This window comes from Mytilus galloprovincialis, chromosome 3, assembly GCF_965363235.1.
Source record: "Mytilus galloprovincialis chromosome 3, xbMytGall1.hap1.1, whole genome shotgun sequence".
Lineage (NCBI taxonomy): Eukaryota > Metazoa > Mollusca > Bivalvia > Mytilida > Mytilidae > Mytilus > Mytilus galloprovincialis.
The window spans coordinates 54896841-54918286 of record NC_134840.1 but is presented as its reverse complement, the minus strand read 5'-3'; the positions used below and the strand labels follow the sequence as shown (position 1 = coordinate 54918286).

Genomic DNA, 21446 nt, shown 5'->3' with positions numbered 1-21446 from the left:
GGCTTTTCCTCATTGTTGAAGGTCGAACGGTTGCATATTATTGCTTACCTTCACTTCATATGAATTTTGGAGGATTGTTGTCCACAAAAATTTATACTAACAAAATAATGAATCCTCAGTATACCTTTTTATACCTGGAAGAACAAAAAATGACCATAAATTTTTAGACATATTAAACACGGATTTCAAGATTTTTTGCTTACTTCCTTGAACATCCAAGAAAGTTTGCTGGCTGTTTCCTGTGCCAACAATATTCGTGGCATAGCACACATAGAATCCTTCGTCATTCTGGACAGCACTAGAGATAGTAAGAGAAGGACTTGAAACTGTTGATCCAGTATATCTGTTACCAATTGTGACTGATTGGGAAACACCATTGCCAACTTTTTGCCAATACACAGTATTGTGTGCAGGATCGGCTGATACTGTACAGGTAAGAGTAACTGTTCCACCGAAGTTAACTGAGTATGAAGACTGGGTAATGGTGACTGCAGGTAAATCTAAAACATTTCATTTAAATATGATTTAATATGCACTTAAAAGAATTTGACAAAATGCAATGATAAATAATATATATATATATATATATCTCGTATAAACATCAACCCAACAATGTTAGATCTGTAAATTTGCTTTCGCAAATGTTTTGTTTTTCCATCGTCGAGATATCGTTACACCAAATCGCCAACACTGTATCCGGCGCTCTAGACCACTCGACCACCCGGGCTTCACAATAAGAAAGCTTTCGGTGGCCGGATGTTACCTTTCCTCGTCAGTTTTAATCTAGCGTCGTAAATCAGTTCATGATATATACGGCATGAAAATGTTATTGTTACAGATTAGGTTAAATTTTTATTGTAAAGGATACTGCAAATTAATGCAAGATACAGTCACAGAAATAATTATATTTATAAGTACGTCTGAACAAGTGACAACTCTACAACAGATGTATCCATCGGATCACCAGCAGTGATGGTGAAACGTACATGGCTGTGTACATTTTGTATATACAACTCGTCTAAACATCAACCCAACAATGTTAGATCTGTAAAGGAGTAGGTCCGGTAAGGGCCGATTTTGGCCTCAAATTTCAGGTTCATCTGACGAAAGATTTTGGACCCTTTTTAAACACTTAAGTGTCTTTTTCAATTGATTTGATTAATTTTTGTGAAAGTTTTTATCTGATTTAGTCATTAAAAACGCTCTGATTCAAGCTTAAATATGAAAAATCTAGCAAATATGCCAAAAAACGTCATTTTTCAGATGGTTTTGGTCAAATATGAAAGTGGCCGCATCCGTGTTCATCCTCAACCTTTATATATGTTATGTATTATCATCAAATACAACTTACATTTCAATATTATGAATGAACACGAATGCGGCCACTTTCATTTCAGACGGAAACCGTCTAAAATTTAACTAGAATGCTAAAATTGTGAAGATTTCAGTAATTTAGCATGACTTAATGATGCTAGTACCCGATATATGTACATTGTATTGTCAAAAACAGTCTATATTTATGTAGCAGAAGCATTCTACTTTCCAATAAATAGCTAAAAGATAACAATTTCATAATTTTGTAAAACTGTTATATTTTGGGGCCAAAAAGGGGTCTTACTGAACCTACTCCTTTGCTTTTGCAAATTTTTTGTGCTTCCCTCGCCGGGATTCAAACTCATGCTACTGAGATATCGTGACACCAAATCGCTTGCACTGTATCCGGCGCGATAGACCACTCGACCACCTGGGCTTCACAATAAGAAAGCTTTCGGTGGCCGGGTGTTACATTTCTTCGTCAGTTTTAATCTAGCGTCGTAATACAGTACATGATATATAAGGCATGAAGATGTTATAACGACCCACAATAGTTCAAATGAAGTACTGTAAACCAACTTATTTTCGCGGATAGTTTATTTCCCATTTAGTCATTCCTAATCCATTTCGCGGCGATTTAATTTCGCAATTCTAAAATTGTCCCAATGAATATAGATAAGAAAAAATCAAAGTTTTACATATTCGCGTTATATTTCTTCTTGCGAAAGTCACGAAATAAATTGCTCGCGAAAATTTGTTGGTTTACAGTAGATAAAAGAGATTATAGGCAACTGTACTGTCTTCAACAATGAGAAAAACCTATATGGTATATTTGGTTATAGCAGACACAAACATCAAATATATGCATGATTTACAAAAATTAGGTCTGCAGTGAAAATACTGTGAAACTGTTTCTATTTGTAGAATTTGTATTAACCATTTGTGGATTCTAAAAAACTCATATGAACTTCTGGATACTTTTCAATCTCTATCTTTCTCTGAAATTAATTCTACCAAAACTTTAGGTTTTTAAACCCTGTATAAAGTAAACTAACAAAAATACAGAACTCTGAGGACAATTTCTTATCCGTTTGTTTGAAATGTTTAAGTGTTTGAATTTGTCATTTGATTAAGGACTTTCCATTTTTAATTTTGTCGTAGTTTGGTATTTTTGTTTGTATATAGCTTGTGATTTTAAAGTTATATATAAGAATTCTATCGAAATAAAAAAGTCCATTTAGTTAAAGATCCATTTTCTTTTTAATACAATATTATTTCATTGTTTTCCACTTCTAAATGATTCTCTTGGTTTTAGTTTGTAACCTGGATTTATTTTCTCTGAATCCATTTATGACTTTTGAACAGTGAAATACAACTTTTGACTTTATTTCTAACAAAAATTAAAGTTATTCTAAATCTTATGCACCCCCTAGCAATGAAGGGCATTATGTTAAATACAGACTTCATATTTTGGAGGTAAGTAATCAGTGAATCTATTCTTATTTATCTCCTGTAAAATCTTTATCAATGTACATAAATGATTATACACAAATGTATCTATATTAAGAGGGGGAAAAGTTAAAGCAATAAAAATAATTCTAAAACTAAAATTGCAATAAAAAGCTAAATCTATAGGCTAAGAGAGTCTGTGTTCCTCACTTGTGTCTGCAACAAAGGTCACTTTTGACAAAAATTAGTAATTAAAGGGCTGTAACTCTATGGAAGAGTAAACTGACAATTTCAGTTATGTTGACCTAAGTGTTGATCTGGTCCTACAGATCATGACAAAATATGGTTGAAATTATGATTAAACTGCAATATCTCAAATAATGTGTCAACTCCTGATTACAGCCATACATTTGTTAGTAGATCTTGTTGTATTGATCAATTTGCTATTAATAAGTTATTTCATTATTAAGATAACAAGCAACAAGAATGTGTCCCCAGTACACGAATGCCCAATCCACACTATTGTTTTCTATGTTCAGTGCACTGTCAAAATGGGGAAATCTCTAATTCGGCTTAAAATTAGAAAGATCATATCATAGGGAACATGTGTACTAAGTTTCAAGTTGATTGAACTTCAACTTCATCAAAAACTACATTGACCAAAAACTTAAACCAAAATTTTAACCGGAAGCGTGACACACAGACGGGTGGACTAACGCACAGACCAGAAAATATAATGCCTTTAAATGTGGCATAAAAATGCTGAATATTAGGGAAAAACTTCATGAAGAAAGTGCAATAACTTCAATAAGGAGTCATGTTGACTGAAATGTAGATTTTGTCTTGTCAATCAATTTTGATAATAGAATTTAATCTAAATATTACAAAGAAGTAGGTCAGGTAAGGGCCGATTTTTGGCCTCAAATTTCAGGTTCATCTGACGACAGATTTTGGACACTTTTTAAACACTTAAGTGTCTATTTAAGTGATTTAATTAGTTTATGTAAAAGATTTTAACTGATCTAGTCATTCAAAACGCTCCGATTATAGCTTAAATATGAAAAATCTATCAAATATGCCAAAATATGTCACTTTTCAGATGTTTTTTTTGTCAAAAATGAAAGTGGCCACATCTGTGTTCATCCTCAACCTTTATATGTTATGTATTATCATAAATTACAACTTACATTTCAATATTAAGAATGAACACAAATGCGGCCACTTTCATTTCAGATGGAAACCGTCTAAAATTTAACTAAAATGCTAAAATTGTGAAGATTTCAGTAATTAAGCATGACTTGATGATGCTAGTACCCGATATATGTGCATTGTATTGTCTAAAACAGCCCATATTAATGTAGCAGAAGCATTCTAGTTCCCAATAAATAACTAAAAGTTTACATTTTAACAATTTTGTAAAACTGCTATATTTTGGGGTCAAAAAGGGGTCTTACTGAACCTGCTCCTTTCAAAATAATAGAAATTGGAAAAAAATCATAATTTAAAGACAATAACTGCAATAAGGAGTAGATTGGAGATTTTGATGATGTTTGAACTATTTGTAAATCATTTCCTCCTTATTATATTAGCTATTTTAAAAGCTTTTGTCTATTATAGTTTGCAAAACTCAGGCAAAAATGGAAAAGAACAAGGAAAATAATTGACAAGGAAAAGAGGGGCAAAAGGTACCGGAGGAACATTCAACCCATTAATTGAAAATAAACTGACAATGACATGGCTAAGAAAGAAAAAGACAAACAATAGCACATTAAATCAGACATAGAAAACTAAAGACTAAGCAACAGGAACCCCTCCTAAAACTTGGGGTGATCTCAGGTGCTCCAGAAGGGTACGCAGATCCTGGTCCACATGTTGCAGTGTTGCTGATATTAGTTCAAACCCGGTAACAAATCTAGGTCACATTCATGAATAGGGGACGGAATTGTGGTTGAAATACAGATCCTTTGTCAATGCTTATAATGATCTGAAAACTCTTTGTTCTTCTTTCTATTCTGTTATTAATTACATTATTAAATTTTTGAAGGTGTGTAGGATCAAGAGTAAACCAAGGAACATGTAAGGTCTTCAGAACATTAGCATAAAGGAGCACTGCCAGATCCTAGTAAGGGAAGAGTTGACACAGGATCGTTTTAGTTCGATCAGATTGAAAAATAGGGAATGAAAATATCTACAGAGAGGCAAATATCTAGCATACAACAAACTTTGATACCCTTCAGATTCACAATTTTTTTTAAAACAGTTTTCATGACAAGCAGCAGTCCTGCTAAAAGTAAATTTTAGAAAAAGGCCTTCTTTAAAATATTAGTTGTCAGATTCCGTCAATATTGTCTAAAATGTTAAAACGAAAAGGTTAAGCATCAGATACAGCATTATTTGCTTATCAACAGACTAAGGGTTGTATATAAAAATACAAAGTGATAATAGATCAAACTACTGAGTGATTCATCATGCAAAAGCTGAATTCCAATACATTTCTTATCAATTGCTAGACTCTAATATTATCTGAGCATTATACGCTTTGCATAGTATAGATTATTGCAAACATGATAGATATTTCTTAGTGGTATATTTAATTTTACAATGACAAAAACATAGAAATACAAGAATTTGTCCATAGAACATGGATGCCCCACTAGCATTTTCATTTTCTGTGTTCAGTGGACCTTGATTTTGGGATCATTTGGCATTGAAACTAAAAAGATCATATTATACAGAACATATGTACCAAGTTTCAATTTGATTGGACTTCAACTTCTTCAAAAACCACCTTGACCAAATACTTTAATCTGAAGTGGGACAGACAGATGGACGGACAGAGGGATGATGGAGGAAGGAACAGACCCACAGACCAGTAAACAAAATGTCCCTCTTCTATCATAAAAACATCATATGTCATATGGTACCACCTTAGTATCCCAAATACCTATATGAAGAAATATTGACCTATATATTTAAATCGTCATTTTGAGAAAAATGTCACAGATGATTTCTCTTATAACAGATGCCTCTTCTCAGGTACAAATTTATTTCTCTATAAAGAATAACATCACATACTTCCAGTAACAGACAGTGTAGTAGTTGTACTCTGTCCAGTTCCTACACTGTTGGTGGCAAAACATGTGTAAGTTCCTACATCACTTTGGGCAGCATTAAAGATGGTTAGAGATGGGGTTGCAGCAGAACTGCCACCATATTTGTTAGTGTTTGTTGTAGCTGAAATGGTTGCTATGGTACCACCAACATTTCGCTCCCAGTAAACATTAGTTACAGCAAGGTTAGATGTCACAGAGCACACCAGGATGACAATGTTGCCAGTTATAGCAGAATAGGATGGTTGTTGTATCTGAACAGTGGGTACAGCTAAAATAAAGCACATGTTAATCTAAGCATTATCAGATGGGAAACTTGTGGATTACAATGCAAGCAAACGTCTTAATTCCTTTTTCTCATTTTCTCATCTCAACAACATATATATATATATGTTTTAATTCTAAAAGTTGTCACTGTCAAAAACAACATTGCACATGCAAAGAGTGAGTAAGCAAGCAAGTAATAATAACAATATTAAAGCAAAAGAAGAACACTACAAAAACACTACTAGATGGTGGAATCTTAACTTAAAGTGCTGTTCTTGTTGGGTTTTCTATCTTTATTATTATTTTTATTTTTTGTGCACAAGCATAACTTTAGGGTACTGATAAATAAATTTTTGGTGATTGTCATGATGTAATTTGTTAGCACTTTTACAGATATTTATTTACAAAGTAAAAGCACAATATTCAAGTAATGCATTAAAAAAATTCTACCCCAAAAAGGATAAAAGCATAAATGGTTTTACTGGTAAATCCTTCAAATCATTAGCTCTTAAAGTTATCATGTGTCTCGTCTTTTATGAAAACCATAACCAGATGCTCCGCAGGGCACAGCTTAATACGACCACAGAGGTTGAACCCTGAACGGTTGGGGCAAGTATGGACACAACATTCAAGCTGGATTCAGCTCTAAATTTGGATTGTGATTAAATAGTTGACACAGAATAGGTTTCTGACACATAATGAATGTGGTCTAATGAACTTAAAATTTTTTTTTGCCTTTGAGCAATTCACTATGCTGTTGAATATTAATCCTCTCAAAAAAATGGTTTGAAGAAATTTTCTTTTTATTTATGAAATCTAAAGTGAAAAAAATTGAACCCCCCCCCCCGCCAATTTTTTTTCACATCCCCCTTTCCCTTATTCCAAAACTGATCTCAATTCAAATTTCTAATGGAGTTTGCAACAATAACTACTCATTTAAATACATATTAAAATGTAAAAAAAAGTGCTTGTTATCACTGAATGGTAAAGATTGTTTTAATTTATCAGTTGGTAGTAAAAAATAATATACATTGTATATTGTATAAAGCAATGATTTAAGTTGATTCAACTACTATTCTGGACAAAGAAAGATAACTCCAATTGAAAATATGAAAATTTCTTGCTATTGCACAACATTGTGCAATTAGATATTTCTTGCTATTGTGCAATACTGTGCAATTGAAAATATTTGCTATTGCACAATACTGTGCAATTGAAGATTTCTTGCTATTGCGCAATACTGTGCAATTGACAATTTCTTGCTATTGCACAATACTGTGCAATTGAAGATTTATTGCTATTGCTGAATACTGTCCAATTGAAAATTTCTTGCTATTGCACAATACTTAATATAATAATTTTGGATCCTGATTTGGACCAACTTAAAAACTAGGCCCATAATCAAAAATCTAAGTACATGTTTAGATTCAGCATATCAAAGAAGCCCAAGAATCCAATTTTTGTTAAAAACAAAATTAGTTTCATTTTGGACCCTTTGGACTTTAATGTAGACCAATTTGAAAACGGGACCAAAAATTAAGAATCTACATACACAGTTAGATTTGGCATATCAAAGAACCCCAATTATTCAATTTTTGATGAAATCAAACAAAGTTTAATTTTGGACCCCGATTTGGACCAACTTGAAAACTGGGCCAATAATCAAAAATCTAAGTACATTTTTAGATTCAGCATATCAAGAACCCCAAGGATTTAATTTTTGTTAAAATCAAACTAAGTTTAATTTTGGACCCTTTGGACCTTAACGTAGACCAATTTTAAAACGGGACCAAAAATTAAGAATCTACATACACAGTTAGATTGGGCATATCAAGGAACCCCAATTATTCAATTTTTGATGAAATCAAACAAAGTTTAATTTTGGACCCTTTGGGCCCCTTATTCCTAAACTGTTGGTACAAAAACTTCCAAAATCAATCCCAACCTTCCTTTTATGGTCATAAACCTTGTGTTTAAATTTCATAGATTTCTATTTACTGATACTAAAGTTTTGGTGCGAAAACCAAGAAAAATGCTTATTTGGGCCCCTTTTTGGCCCCTAATTCCTAAACTGTTCGGACCTCAACTCCCAAAATCAATCCCAACCTTCCTTTTGTGGTCATAAACCTTGTGTTTAAATTTCATTGATTTATATTTACTTATACTAAAGTTATTGTGCGAAAACCAAGAATAATGCTTATTTGGGCCCTTTTTTGGCCCCTAATTCCTAAACTGTTGAAACAAAAACTCCCAAAATCAATCCCAACCGTCTTTTTGTGGTCATAAACCTTGTGTCAAAATTTCATAGATTTCTATTTACTTAAACTAAAGTTATAGTGCGGAAACCAAGAAAATGCTTATTTGGGCCCTTTTTGGCCCCTAATTCCTAAAATGTTGGGACCAAAACTTCCAAAATCAATCCCAACCTTCCTTTTGTGGTGATAAACCTTGTGTTAAGATTTCATAGATTTCTATTCACATTTACTAAAGTTAGAGTGCGAAAACTAAAAGTATTCGGACGACGACGACGACACAGACGACGACGCCAACATCATACCAATATACGACCAAAAATTGAATTTGCGGTCGTATAAAAACTATCATCATATACAAAAAATCTATCACAGTTATACAAAAAAAATTAAAGAACCTCTGCGAACTAGCTCATGTATGTTTTTTAACCTAAAGTCTTTTCTCTTCCTATTTGTAATTATTTCTTTATCTTAAAATCTTAAATGCTAAACTTTGAATAATTTTGTTACTTAATTCTTTGGCACATCAAAAATTTACAAGAACGTTCTTATTGCACTACAAAGATGTAAAGCAAATATTTTAGAAGTTGAAATCAAATTTAAAAATGAATTCACAAGTACTAAAATTCCTATATAAATAAAGACATTTATATCTTTATGAAATATTCTGATTGTGTACATAGTACATGTAATTGCAAACCAAATATTTTATTCCGAAAAAGCTCTGGTAACAGTGTTGGATCATGTCAAAAATATATAAATCAGACCTAGATATTGTATAAAATAGCAATGGGGTAAAGTTTAATTAAAATATTTCTTACTGTTGACTTCATTTTATAAAAATTGAATTAGGCACATGAACATTTTACAATTTTTTTACATTAATCTCCCATCTGAGAGAGGGAAAGACATAATATTTCAAATGTTAGTTTGAAAAGACAGTTATAAAAAGTGCATACAAACTCATTAAAGATACCAGACTACTTACTAAGCATGCAAATCTTTCAAAAAACAATATAAAACACTTACTTCCAGTAACAGACAGTGTAGTAGTTGAACTCTGTCCTGTTCCTACACTGTTGGTGGCAAAACATGTGTAAACCCCAGCATCACTTTGGTCTCCATTAAAGATGGTTAGAGATGGTGTGCTAGTAGTGCTGCCACTATATTTGTTGGTGTTGGTTGTGGATCTAATTTGTGTTATGGCTCCACCAATATTTCTTTGCCAGTAAACATCAGTGACAGCAAGGTTAGATGTCACAGTACATGACAAGGTCACAGTGTTACCAGTGGACACTGAATAGGATGCTTGTTGTACAGCAACAGTTGGTACACCTTTTGAGAGATGAAATGTACAATATTTTAAAAGTTTAAAAAGGAACCAAAATAAATCAAATACGCAACCAATTCAAGATAAAAGCACAACCCTGTACACAATCCTGTAAAAATTCAGTGAATTTTCAAATCAAAATAATCATCAATTGTTCAAATTTTGCAAGTATTAATATATTAAGGTAGTAATTTTCAGAATATATTATAAACAGGTTTTTTTCTAATTGAATTTAATACTAGGAGAAAGTAAAAAAAATGATTTATGAACTCTATTTACGTAATAGTGTAAAAAATAATATATATCATCAATGTTTAATAAATATTACAATGATCAAATAAAGGTATTCCATCCAAAAATGTATGTTAATGTCTGATAAATAAAGAAAATACAACTATATATAATTCATTATTTTTTTTCAAAGCCAAATTACTATCTTTTCATTATCATGTTATAAAAAAACATGAGTCATACATAACACTTATAGTGCAATGCACGCTTTTGAAGTTCTACTGATCCAGTGCAGCACAAGTACTATAATTTGTAAATCAAATCTATTGGAAAGTTAAACAAAATTGTCAAGTTTTAAATAAAAATAAAAAATGACAATAAATACACAAAATCTGCCTAAACACTGAATTCTTCAAATAGCAAAAGCATCAAGATATAGCAAAAGCATTAACATATAGCATAAGACAGCCAATGACAATAATCAGGAAAGCACTTGAATATAGTTTCTGAGATCTCAAACTTTTCATTGTGTCAATTAGGGACTTTCCGTATTAAATTCTCCTCAAAGTTCTGTATTTAGGGGATCTTACTTTTTAGTCAATTAAGAGCAAATCAGGGTACATTCATACCTCTTAAACTCCTCCTCTAACCCCCCCCCCCCCCCCTACAAAAAAAAATCCAACTCAAAAATATTTAATTTTGAAAAGAGGTTTGAGTCATTAATCATTTGTTCATATTCATTTTGAAAATATGGAAGGGAGTCTTTTTATAATGAATTCTCAAAGGAAATGTAAATTAAATGAATTGAATTTGTATACTACATAACAAAATCACTTATGTAAAAATAAGTTGGTCAAACTGTATAGTTTCGTTTTTTGTAAAACACACATTTTCTGAAATGACAATAATTTGAAATTGATAAGTTTAATAATTTGGAATTAATAAGTTTAATAACTTGGAATTAATAAGTTTAATAATTAGCAATGATAGTTAAAACAAAGACTACAGTATTAAAAAAATATCAGTATATTCAGCTTTGATAGTATTTATGCAAATAAACACAAGAATGATGATACATAAAAGCAGGTTATGAAATTAGAACTGCCATTATGTTAGGTTATGTCAGAAGTGATATAAAGACAACAAATGACAATGTGAGAGTATATGGTGATTCATAATTATGTAAATAAAAAAGTTAGTATTTTTTTAATGTTTATAACATCAAGTGTGCATGTGCTTACTCTGAGCTAGAACTGTAAGTCTTGTGACTATATTACTCTGTCCAGTTCCAGCACTGCTGACAGCAAAACAAGTATAGTCACCGGCATCAACAATGTCAGCATTAAAAATGGTTAATGCAGGATTTGATGTGGTACTACCAGAATATTTATTGTTAGGATTGTTTATAGTAGGGTTTATAGTAGTTATAGCACCATTTGTGTTTCTCTGCCAGTAAACAGAAGTTAGTGCCAGGTTGGAGGATACAGTGCAATCAAGTGTTACAGAGTTTCCTTGCACCACATTAATGACATCATTGAGTATGGTTACAGTTGGTGAATCTGGAAACATATGGTAAGTACAAAGGTTTGTCTGGAAACATTTAATTCAATCATAAATACATAATAAAAGGTTTTATGCAACTACTGAATACCAAGTAAGACATAAACGCCAGACATGTGATAAAAGATACGAAATAACTCAGTTGTTACAAGAAGATTTAATAATGAATTGTGCAAACAAGGACAGTCTGATAACAAGGGGAATTAAAGTCTGTTCCACTTTTTATAAATAATTGATTTACTAAAGAATAGTACATCTAAAAATACAAAACAAATCATAATTAACCAATCTGAACAAAAAATTGTAATTTATAGCAAATGGAACATTGAATAAAATTATTCCTTTATCAATTTCAAAGTATGCCCATTAATAACTTTTTTGAGGAATCACTGAAGTTTTATGTAGTATTGTTCATTGAACATTACTGATTTTATCTAATGTTTTTTTTTAAATGTTGCATTCACCTCATAGTAGTTACTGGGCATGCTCAAATATGTATGAAAGGGTTTTATAACAGTAAAATTATGTGCACAAGGAAGGAGAGAATATATAATTAGACAGTCATAAATAGTGTGAATTATTAATACATTTGTTTAAAACTTTCCTAAAAAAAGACATTTTGACAGGGAACATTAGCAATAAATTAAATGTATTTCCCTTATTTCACTTTTTTTTCTTTTTTTTTCTTTTTTCTTAACTTTTACTAAGGATTCTTAAAAAATTATAGATATCTTATCATTTTTCAATTAATGGCTGCAATATTTTTTCAATATGTTTATTACCAATGAAGAAAAGACTAATAATTTTCTGTCTATGAAGAAATAACAATAAAAATATTTTGGACTTTTATATATCTTTTGCATAAATGAAGTCATTTGATAACATCTTGAAAAGACAAGAGAATACCAATAAGACCTACAACAGTGTTGCCTTTTTTTGACAGCTATGATTTTATGGTCAGATCATAAGATATCTTATGTCATTCTATGCATATTGTGGAAGTTGTGACATCACAATGCATTCTTAAAAGGCAAAAAAAAAAACATGAGACGAGGAAATATACATAACAAATTTTGAAAGATCCTTTTATAAATTATCCTTCCTACATGCAAAATTTTATCCCAATGACGCACAATAGCAGGAAAATATGATTTGTGGTAAAGTTGAGATGAAATACATATTTTTTATTCTGCCGAATTGAAACTTATTCTAAATGTTTTCGTAGTGCATAAAAGGATAAAAAAAAAAGATATATTTAGTACTAAATAAAGGCAACAGTAGTATACCGCTGTTCAAAACTCATAAATCCATGGACAAAAAACAAAATCGGGGTAACAAACTAAAACTGAGGGAAACGCATTAAATATAAGGGGAGAACAACGACTGTCGACACAACATTAAAATGTAACACACACAGAAACGGACTAAGCATTAGACAAAATCCTATGAGAATAACAAATATAACATTGATAATAACTACTTTTTAACATGAAATCATACAGAGTAAATAACAGTCACTTACTATTTGTGGTAACAGAAAGACTTGCTGTGTTAGAACTCTGTCCTGTTCCAGCAGTGTTTGAAGCAAAACATCTATATGTTCCAGCATCAGTTGAATCTGCATTGAATATGGTGAGTGAAGGAACAGATGAAGTACTGCCACTGTATTTGTTGGTGTTGGTATTGGATGTTATTGTAGTGATTTGACCATTGACTGTTCTCTGCCAGAAAACACTTGTTACAGCTGTATTGGATGAGACAGTACATGCCAAAGTAACAGAACTCCCGGAATTGACTGAGTAGAATGTCTGTGTAATGGTCACTGTTGGGACAGCTGTAACAGAAGGAAAGATTGCATTTTTTTTAGAAATTTATAGAATATTTTACTGAACTGTAATTACTTAAATAATCTTATTGCAAATTTACCCCTTATTCTATTTAAAATTTTAGTTTTTTGTGCATCAAAGGGTCAAATGAGAAATTGAACTGAAATAAAATGGCAATACTTTAACATGCAAATGATGATATAACTTCAATATGTTTATTACCAATGAAGAAAAGACTAATAATTTTCTGTCTATGAAGAAATAACAATAAAAATGTTTTGGACTTTTATATATCTTTTGCATAAATGAAGTCATTTGATAACATCTTGAAAAGTCAAGAGAATACCAATAAGACCTACAACAGTGTTGCCTTTGACAGCTATAATTTTATGGTCAGATCATAAGATATCTTATGTCATTCTATGCATGTTGTGGAAGTTGTGACATCACAATGTATTCTTAAAAGGCAAAAAAAAAAAAAACATGACGAGGAAATGTACATAACAAATTTTAAAAGATCCTTTTATAAATTATCCTTTCTACATGCAAAATTCTATTCCAATGACGCACAATAGCAGGAAAATATGATTTGTGGTCAAGTTGAGATGAAATACATATTTTTTGTTCTGCCGAATTGAAACTTATTCTAAATGTTATTGTAGTGCATAAAAGGATAAAAAAAAGGATATTCAGTACTACTTTTTAACATAAAATAATATAGAATAAATAACAAAGTTGCTTACTATTTGTGGTAACAGACAGACTTGCTGTCTGAGCACTCTGTCCTGTTCCAGCACTGTTTAAAGCCAAACATCTATATGTTCCAGCATCACTTGAATCTGCATTGAATATGGTGAGTGAAGGAACAGATGAAGTACTGCCACTGTATTTGTTGGTGTTGGTATTGGATGTTATTGTAGTGATTTGACCATTGACTGTTCTCTGCCAGAAAACACTTGTTACAGCTGTATTGGATGAGACAGTACATGCCAAAGTAACAGAACTCCCGGAATTGACTGAGTAGAATGTCTGTGTAATGGTCACTGTAGGGACAGCTGTAACAGAAGGAAAGATTGCAGTTTTTTTTAGAAATTTATAGAATATTTTACTGAACTGTAATCACTTAAATAATCTTATTGCAAATTTACCCCTTATTCTATTTAAAATTTTAGTTTTTTGTGCATCAAAGGGTCAAATGAGAAATTGAACTGAAATAAAATGGCAATACTTTAACATGCAAATGATGATATAACAATATGTTTATTACCAATGAAGAAAAGACTAATAATTTTCTGTCTATGAAGAAATAACAATAAAAATGTTTTGGACTTTTATATATCTTTTGCATAAATGAAGTCATTTGATAACATCTTGAAAAGTCAAGAGAATACCAATAAGACCTACAACAGTGTTGCCTTTGACAGATATAATTTTATGGTCATCATAAGATATCTTATGTCATTCTATGCATGTTGTGGAAGTTGTGACATCACAATGTATTCTTAAAAGGTAAAAAAAAAACATGACGAGGAAATGTACATAACAAATTTTAAAAGATCCTTTTATAAATTATCCTTTCTACATGCAAAATTCTATTCCAATGACGCACAATAGCAGGAAAATATGATTTGTGGTCAAGTTGAGATGAAATACATATTTTTTATTCTGCCGAATTGAAACTTATTCTAAATGTTATTGTTGTGCATAAAAGGATAAAAAAAAAGATATTCAGTACTAAATATTGATTATAACTACTTTTTAACATAGATTAATACAGAATAAATAACAAAGTTACTTACTATTTGAGGTAACAGTCAGACTTGCTGTGTTAGAACTCTGTCCTGTTCCAGCACTGTTTGAAGCAAAACATCTATATGTTCCAGCATCACCTGAATCTGTATTGAATATGGTGAGTGAAGGAACAGATGTACTACTGCCACTATATTTGTTGTTGTTGGTATTGGATGTTATTGTAGTGATTTGACCATTATTGACTGTTCTCTGCCAGGAAACACTTGTTACAGCTGTATTGGATGAGACAGTACATGCCAAAGTAACAGAACTCCCGGAATTGACTGAGTAGAATGTCTGTGTAATGGTCACTGAAGGGACAGCTGTAACAGAAGGAAAGATTGCATATTTTAGAAATTTATAGAATATTTTACTGAACTGTAATCACTTAAATAATCTTATTGCAAATTTACCCCTTATTCTATTTAAAATTTTAGTTTTTTGTGCATCAAAGGGTCAAATGAGAAATTGAACTGAAATAAAATGGCAATACTTTAACATGCAAATGATGCTATAACTTCAAAGTCAATAAACCATGACTCAGAGTGTAGAAGAAACACTTTTAAAATTTACAGTTTATAAATGATTTCAATTAATAAGGTATGACTCAAAATCGCGATTTTTATAAATTTTCGACAGATTTTTATTTTATTTTATGTACATTATCAAGAAGGTCTTGACAAACGTAAAACTACTCAGTTGCTAAGAATCTTTATTTCATTCTTACTACTCTTAATTCATTTTTTTTTTTCATTTTCAATTTCATGGATTTAGGAAACGGTTTATTTTCGTAGATTTTGGAATTCATGGTTTTGTCAAAGTTGGCATAGGCTACAAGCCTATAGAAAATTTGAACTTTGTTGAACATTAAAATTTGTGTTATGTGTCAACTCAAATCCTTAACAATTGGTATCTTTGATTGCCCCTGCAAGATGTACTTGCAATTTTTATCAATTTGAAGACGATTTTGTATGTCATTAAATGATACTGTCGTCAGCAACGAGCCTGGAGTAACAGTGATGTACATAGTCAGATAAGTCACAAATGAAGATAAGAAATAAAACATGATTTAAAAATTGCGGATGTTACTGGTATTTTGACGGAGGAATAGTTTTCTACAATAACTGTTTGTGCCTGATCTTATTGAAAAGAAGTTATCAAATTTGTATCACTAGATTGTCAACACAAGTTTGTTAGCTCGAATCCCACATATGACAATTGCGTTCGACTTCAATGTCATTTAAATTGCCGATGATCGATCGTCCTTTGTGGGCACTCATGCCTTCTCCGTTAATAAAAGCTGGCTGCTTCATGACTTTAAATTTTTCGTTAAAAAGCAGTTAAACATGTTATCAATACAAATAGTAATACTTGTGGCCAAAAATAAGCATCATTTTCACCTTCTCCCTATATACTGACACACAAACACACTAAACCTGATATGTTTTAGACTAACAAACCTTGGGCATATGATGGTTGTAAGAACATCACTGTTAACATCATAAGTGGTAGCATCTTTGTAGTGCACATCATTGTGTCAGACTACCAAAACCGGCAATTTCTGATTATCTTAAATTTAGAAATAATAATACATTCATACATATTTGGTGGCTTTTTGTTCAAGATTTTTTTTTCTGAAATTGTTTAACATCTCACCGTGTTATACTACTGTTGCCTTTATTTATTCACCCCTCATTTTATTGATTTTATATTTACAATGTGTAATAGATCGAATTTGTTTGTTCAGTGTATGTTTAATTGTGTTTGTATATCTTTTAATTGAGTAAATCCATTTCAATTGATCTTTTATAGTGTGTTATTCTATGTTGTGATGTTACACTATTGTTTCAGATAAGGGCGAAGGTTGGTACCTATTAAAATGTTTTAATGCTGCATTTGTTTGCATCTGTCCTGAGTCAGGAACCTGATGTTCAGTAGATGTCGTTTGTTGGTGTTGTTCATAAGTGTCACTCGTTTTTCTTTTTTTTTTATCGATAAAACCGTTGGTTTTCCCGTTTGAATAGTTTTACACTAGTCATTTTTGGTGCCCTTCAAAGCTTGCTGTTCGGTGTGAGCCAAGGCTACGTGTTGAAGACCATACTTTGACCTATGATGGTTACAAATTGTGAATTGGATGGAGAGTTGTCTCATTGGCACTCATACCACAACTTCTAATATTCATATACTTACATTATGATACATAGGAGCAATCTGATTACTAAAACTGTCTTGCAATTAAAACTTAAACCAGATGCTCCGCAGGGCGCAGCTTTATACGACCGCAGAGGTTGAACACTGAACAGTTGGGGCAAGTATGGACACAACATTCAAGCTGGATTCAGCTCTAAATTTGGATTGTGATTAAATAGCATAGGTTTCTGACACAGAATGAATGTGGTCTAATGAACTTAATTTTTTTTTTTTTTTTTTTGCCTTTGAGCAATTCACTATGCTGTTGAATATTAATCCTCTCAAAAAAATGTTTGAAGAAATTTCTTTTTATTTATGAAATCTGAAATGAGAAAAATTGAACAACCTCCCCCACCCCCCCCCTCTCCCCAATTTTTTTTCACATGCCCCTTTCCCTTATTCCAAAACTGATCTCAATTCAAATTTCTAATGCAGCTTGCAACAATAACTACTCATTTAAATACATCATAAAATATTAAAATGTAAAAAAAGTGCTTGTAATCACTGAATGGTAAAGATTGTTTTAATTTATCAGTTGGTAGTAAAAGTGAATATACATTGTATATTGTATAAAACAATGATTTAAGTTGATTCAACTACTATTCTGGACAAAGAAAGATAACTCCAATTGAAAATTTCTTGCTATTGCGCAATATTGTGCAATTAGATATATCTTGCTATTGCGCAATACTGTGCAATTGAAAATACTTGATATTGCACAATACTGTGCAATTGAAGCTTTTTTGCTATTGCGCAATACTGTGCTTTTGAAATTTCTTGCTATTGCACAATACTGTGCAATTGAAGATTTTTTGCTATTGCTGAATACTGTGCAACTGAAAATTTCTTGCTATTGCACAATCCTTAATATAATAATTTTGGATCCTGATTTGAACCAACTTGAAAACTGGGCCCAGAATGCAAAAGTACATGTTTAGATTCAGCATATCAAAGAAGCCCAAGAATTCACTTTTTGTTAAAATCAAACTTAGTTTAATTTTGGACCCTTTGGACCTTAATGTAGACCAATTTGAAAACGGGACCAAAAATTAAGAATCTACATACACAGTTAGATTTGGCATATCAAAGAACCCCAATTATTCAATTTTTAATGAAATAAAACAAAGTTTAATTTTGGACCCCGATTTGGACCAACTTGAAAACTGGGCCAATAATAAACAAGAGGCTCTCAAGAGCCTGAATCGATCACCTGGTAAACAATGCCTTATTGAACATATTGAACCATGCCAGGCAAACATGTACAGCTAACAATTCTTCAATATTACAAATATATATGACTTACTGTTTATAAATAAAGAAAATGAGACCAAAACACAAACACTTAAAACTTAGCAATGGACTGTGAAAATGAGGTCAAGTTCAAATAAAACCTGCGTAACCGACATATAGATCATAAAATATTTTCATACACCAAATATAGTTGACCTAATACATAAAGTATTAAAAAAATAGACCAAAACTAAAAAAGTTAACTTTGACCACTGAATTATGAAAATGAGGTCAAGGTTAGATGACACCTGTCAGCTAGACATGTACACCTTACAATCATTCTATACACCAATTTTAGTAGACCTATTGCATATAGTATAAGAAAAACAGACCAAAACACGAAGCACACACTTTGTGCAGGATAATCTAAGAAACTATCATGCTAAGTTTCATCAAAATCCATTCAGTAGTTTCAGAGGAGAAGATTTTTTAAAGTTAGCAAATATGATGAACAAATTGTGAAAAATTGTCATTAAAGGACATTTACCCCTTAAGGGGTCAATTGACAATTTTGGTCATATTCACCTATTTGTAGATCTTACTTTGCTGATCATTTTTGCTGTTTACAGTTTATCTTTATCTATAATGATATTCAAGATAATGACCAAAAACTGCAAAATTTCCTTAAAATTACCAATTAAGTGGCAGCAACCCAACAATGGTTTGTTTGATTCGTCTGAAAATTTCAGGGCTGATAGATCTTGACTTAATGAACATTTTTATCCCTGTCAAATTTGCTCTAAATGCTTTCGTTTTTGAGATATAAACCAAAAACTGCATTTGACCCCTATGTTCTATTTAAAGTAAGGGCGGCCATGTTTTTTGACGGATCAAAAATCGAAGCACACACTTTGTGCAGGATAATCTAAGAAACTATCATGCTAAGTTTCATCCAAATCCATTCAGTAGTTTCAGAGGAGAAGATTTTTTAAAGTTAGCAAATATGATGAACAAATTGTGAAAAATTGTCATTAAAGGACATTTACCCCTTAAGGGGTCAATTGACAATTTTGGTCATATTAACCTATTTGTAGATCTTACTTTGCTGATCATTTTTGCTGTTTACAGTTTATCTTCATCTATAATAATATTCAAGATAATGACCAAAAACTGCAAAATTTCCTTAAAATTACCAATTAAGTGGAAGCAACCCAACAATGGTTTGTTTGATTCATCTGAAAATTTCTGGGCTGATAGATCTTGACCTAATGAACATTTTTACCCCTGTCAGATTTGCTCTAAATGCTTCCGTTTTTGAGATATAAGCCAAAAACTGCATTTGACCCCTATGTTCTATTTTAAGTAACGGCGGCCATGTTTTTTGACGGATCAAAAATCGAAGCACACACTTTGTGCAGGATAATCTAAGGAACAATCATTTTAAGTTTCATTCAAATCCATTCAGTAGTTTCAGAGGAGAAGATGTTTGAAAAATTGTTAACGACGACAGACGACGACGACGACGACGGACGCCAAGTGATGAGAAAAGCTCACATGGCCTTCTAGGCCAGGTGAGCTAAAAATCTAAGTACATTTTTATATTCAGCATATCAAAGAACCCGAAGGATTCAATGTTTGTTAAAATCAAACTAAGTTTAATTTTGGACCCTTTGGACCTTAATGTAGACCAATTTGAAAACGGGACACAAAAATAAGAATTTACATACACAGTTAGATTCGGCAAATCAAAGAACCCCAATTATTCAATTTTTGATGAAATCAAACAAAGTTTAATTTTGGACCCTTTGGGCCCCTTATTCCTAAACTGTTGGGACCAAAACTCCCAAAATCAATCCCAACCTTCCTTTTATGGTCAAAAACTTTGTGTTTAAATTTCATAGATTTCTATTTACTTATACTAAAGTTATGATGCGAAAACCAAGAAAAACGCTTATTTGGGCCCTTTTTGGTCCCTAATTCCTAAACTGTTGGGACCTTAATTCCCAAAATCAATCCCAACCTTCCTTTTGTAGTCATATACCTTGTGTTAAAATTTCATTGATTTCTATTTACTTATACTAAAGTTATTGTGTGAAAACCAAGAATAATGCTTATTTGGGCCCTTTTTTTTGGCCTCTAATTCCTAAACTGTTTGAACCAAAACTCCCAAAATCAATCCCAACCCTTTTGTGGTCATAAACCTTGTGTCAAAATTTCAGTATTACTTAAACTAAAGTTATAGTGCGAAAACCAAGAAAATGTTTATTTGGGCCCTTTTTGGCCCCTAATTCCTAAACTGTTAGAACCAAAACTCCCAAAATCAATCCCAACCTTCCTTTTGTGGTCATAAACCTTGTGTTATAGATTTTTATTCACTTAAACTAAAGTTACAGTGCGAAAACCAAAAGTATTCGGACGACGACGACGACACCAACGCCAACGTGATACCAATATACGACCAAAAAAATGTTGCGGTCGTATAAAAACCGACGAAAGACAAGCTTATTTTAAGCATCAAGTAGCCCTTTTTGGTATACAAATGTTCCAACTTTTAAATTCAAAGTTACTCTTACATCAAATGCCAATGAATAGATCTATGTTGCTGCTGTCAAAGGTATTATATTTCAATCCTAAAAATGAAAATATATCTGACTTTATTCATCAAAGCCCACAATAACTTGCACAACCGGTTCTATAGACAGTAAAATAAAAAAAAAAATGCCGAACTACAACGAAAATTTATAACACAAAGTCCCATATTCCATATAAGTCGTCAAGTTCAAAACTTTTGATTGATTACAGTTGGTTTGTTTCAGTCCAGCGAATATTTCGATAATTTGTCAATGAGATTGCTACATCATGATATTATGACTCAAAAAAATTTCAATTCCTTAAT

At 31.7% G+C, this 21446-nt stretch overlaps 1 protein-coding gene across 8 annotated transcripts in view; it reads right to left on the bottom strand.

Annotated features, from left to right (window-relative positions):
• LOC143068347 (hemicentin-1-like) overlaps positions 1-21161 on the bottom strand; it is a 166363-nt gene extending 145202 nt beyond the window's left edge. Inside the window, exons 1-6 of one of the 8 annotated variants that reach the window (XM_076242326.1) lie at positions 21124-21155; positions 16591-16699; positions 15139-15453; positions 11195-11512; positions 9422-9727; positions 5839-6144 (exon numbers count right to left, since the gene is read on the bottom strand). In XM_076242326.1, coding sequence (XP_076098441.1) covers positions 5839-6144; positions 9422-9727; positions 11195-11512; positions 15139-15453; positions 16591-16663 — 1318 coding nt within the window. In that variant the 5' untranslated portion in view covers positions 16664-16699; positions 21124-21155. Of the gene's footprint in view, positions 1-5838; positions 6145-9421; positions 9728-11194; positions 11513-13035; positions 13348-14082; positions 14395-15138; positions 15454-16590; positions 16700-21123 lie in introns of those variants that run through there. The other 7 variants (XM_076242320.1, XM_076242327.1, XM_076242328.1 and 4 more) reach the window with 7 other exon arrangements.
• Positions 21162-21446: the final 285 nt, after the last annotated feature.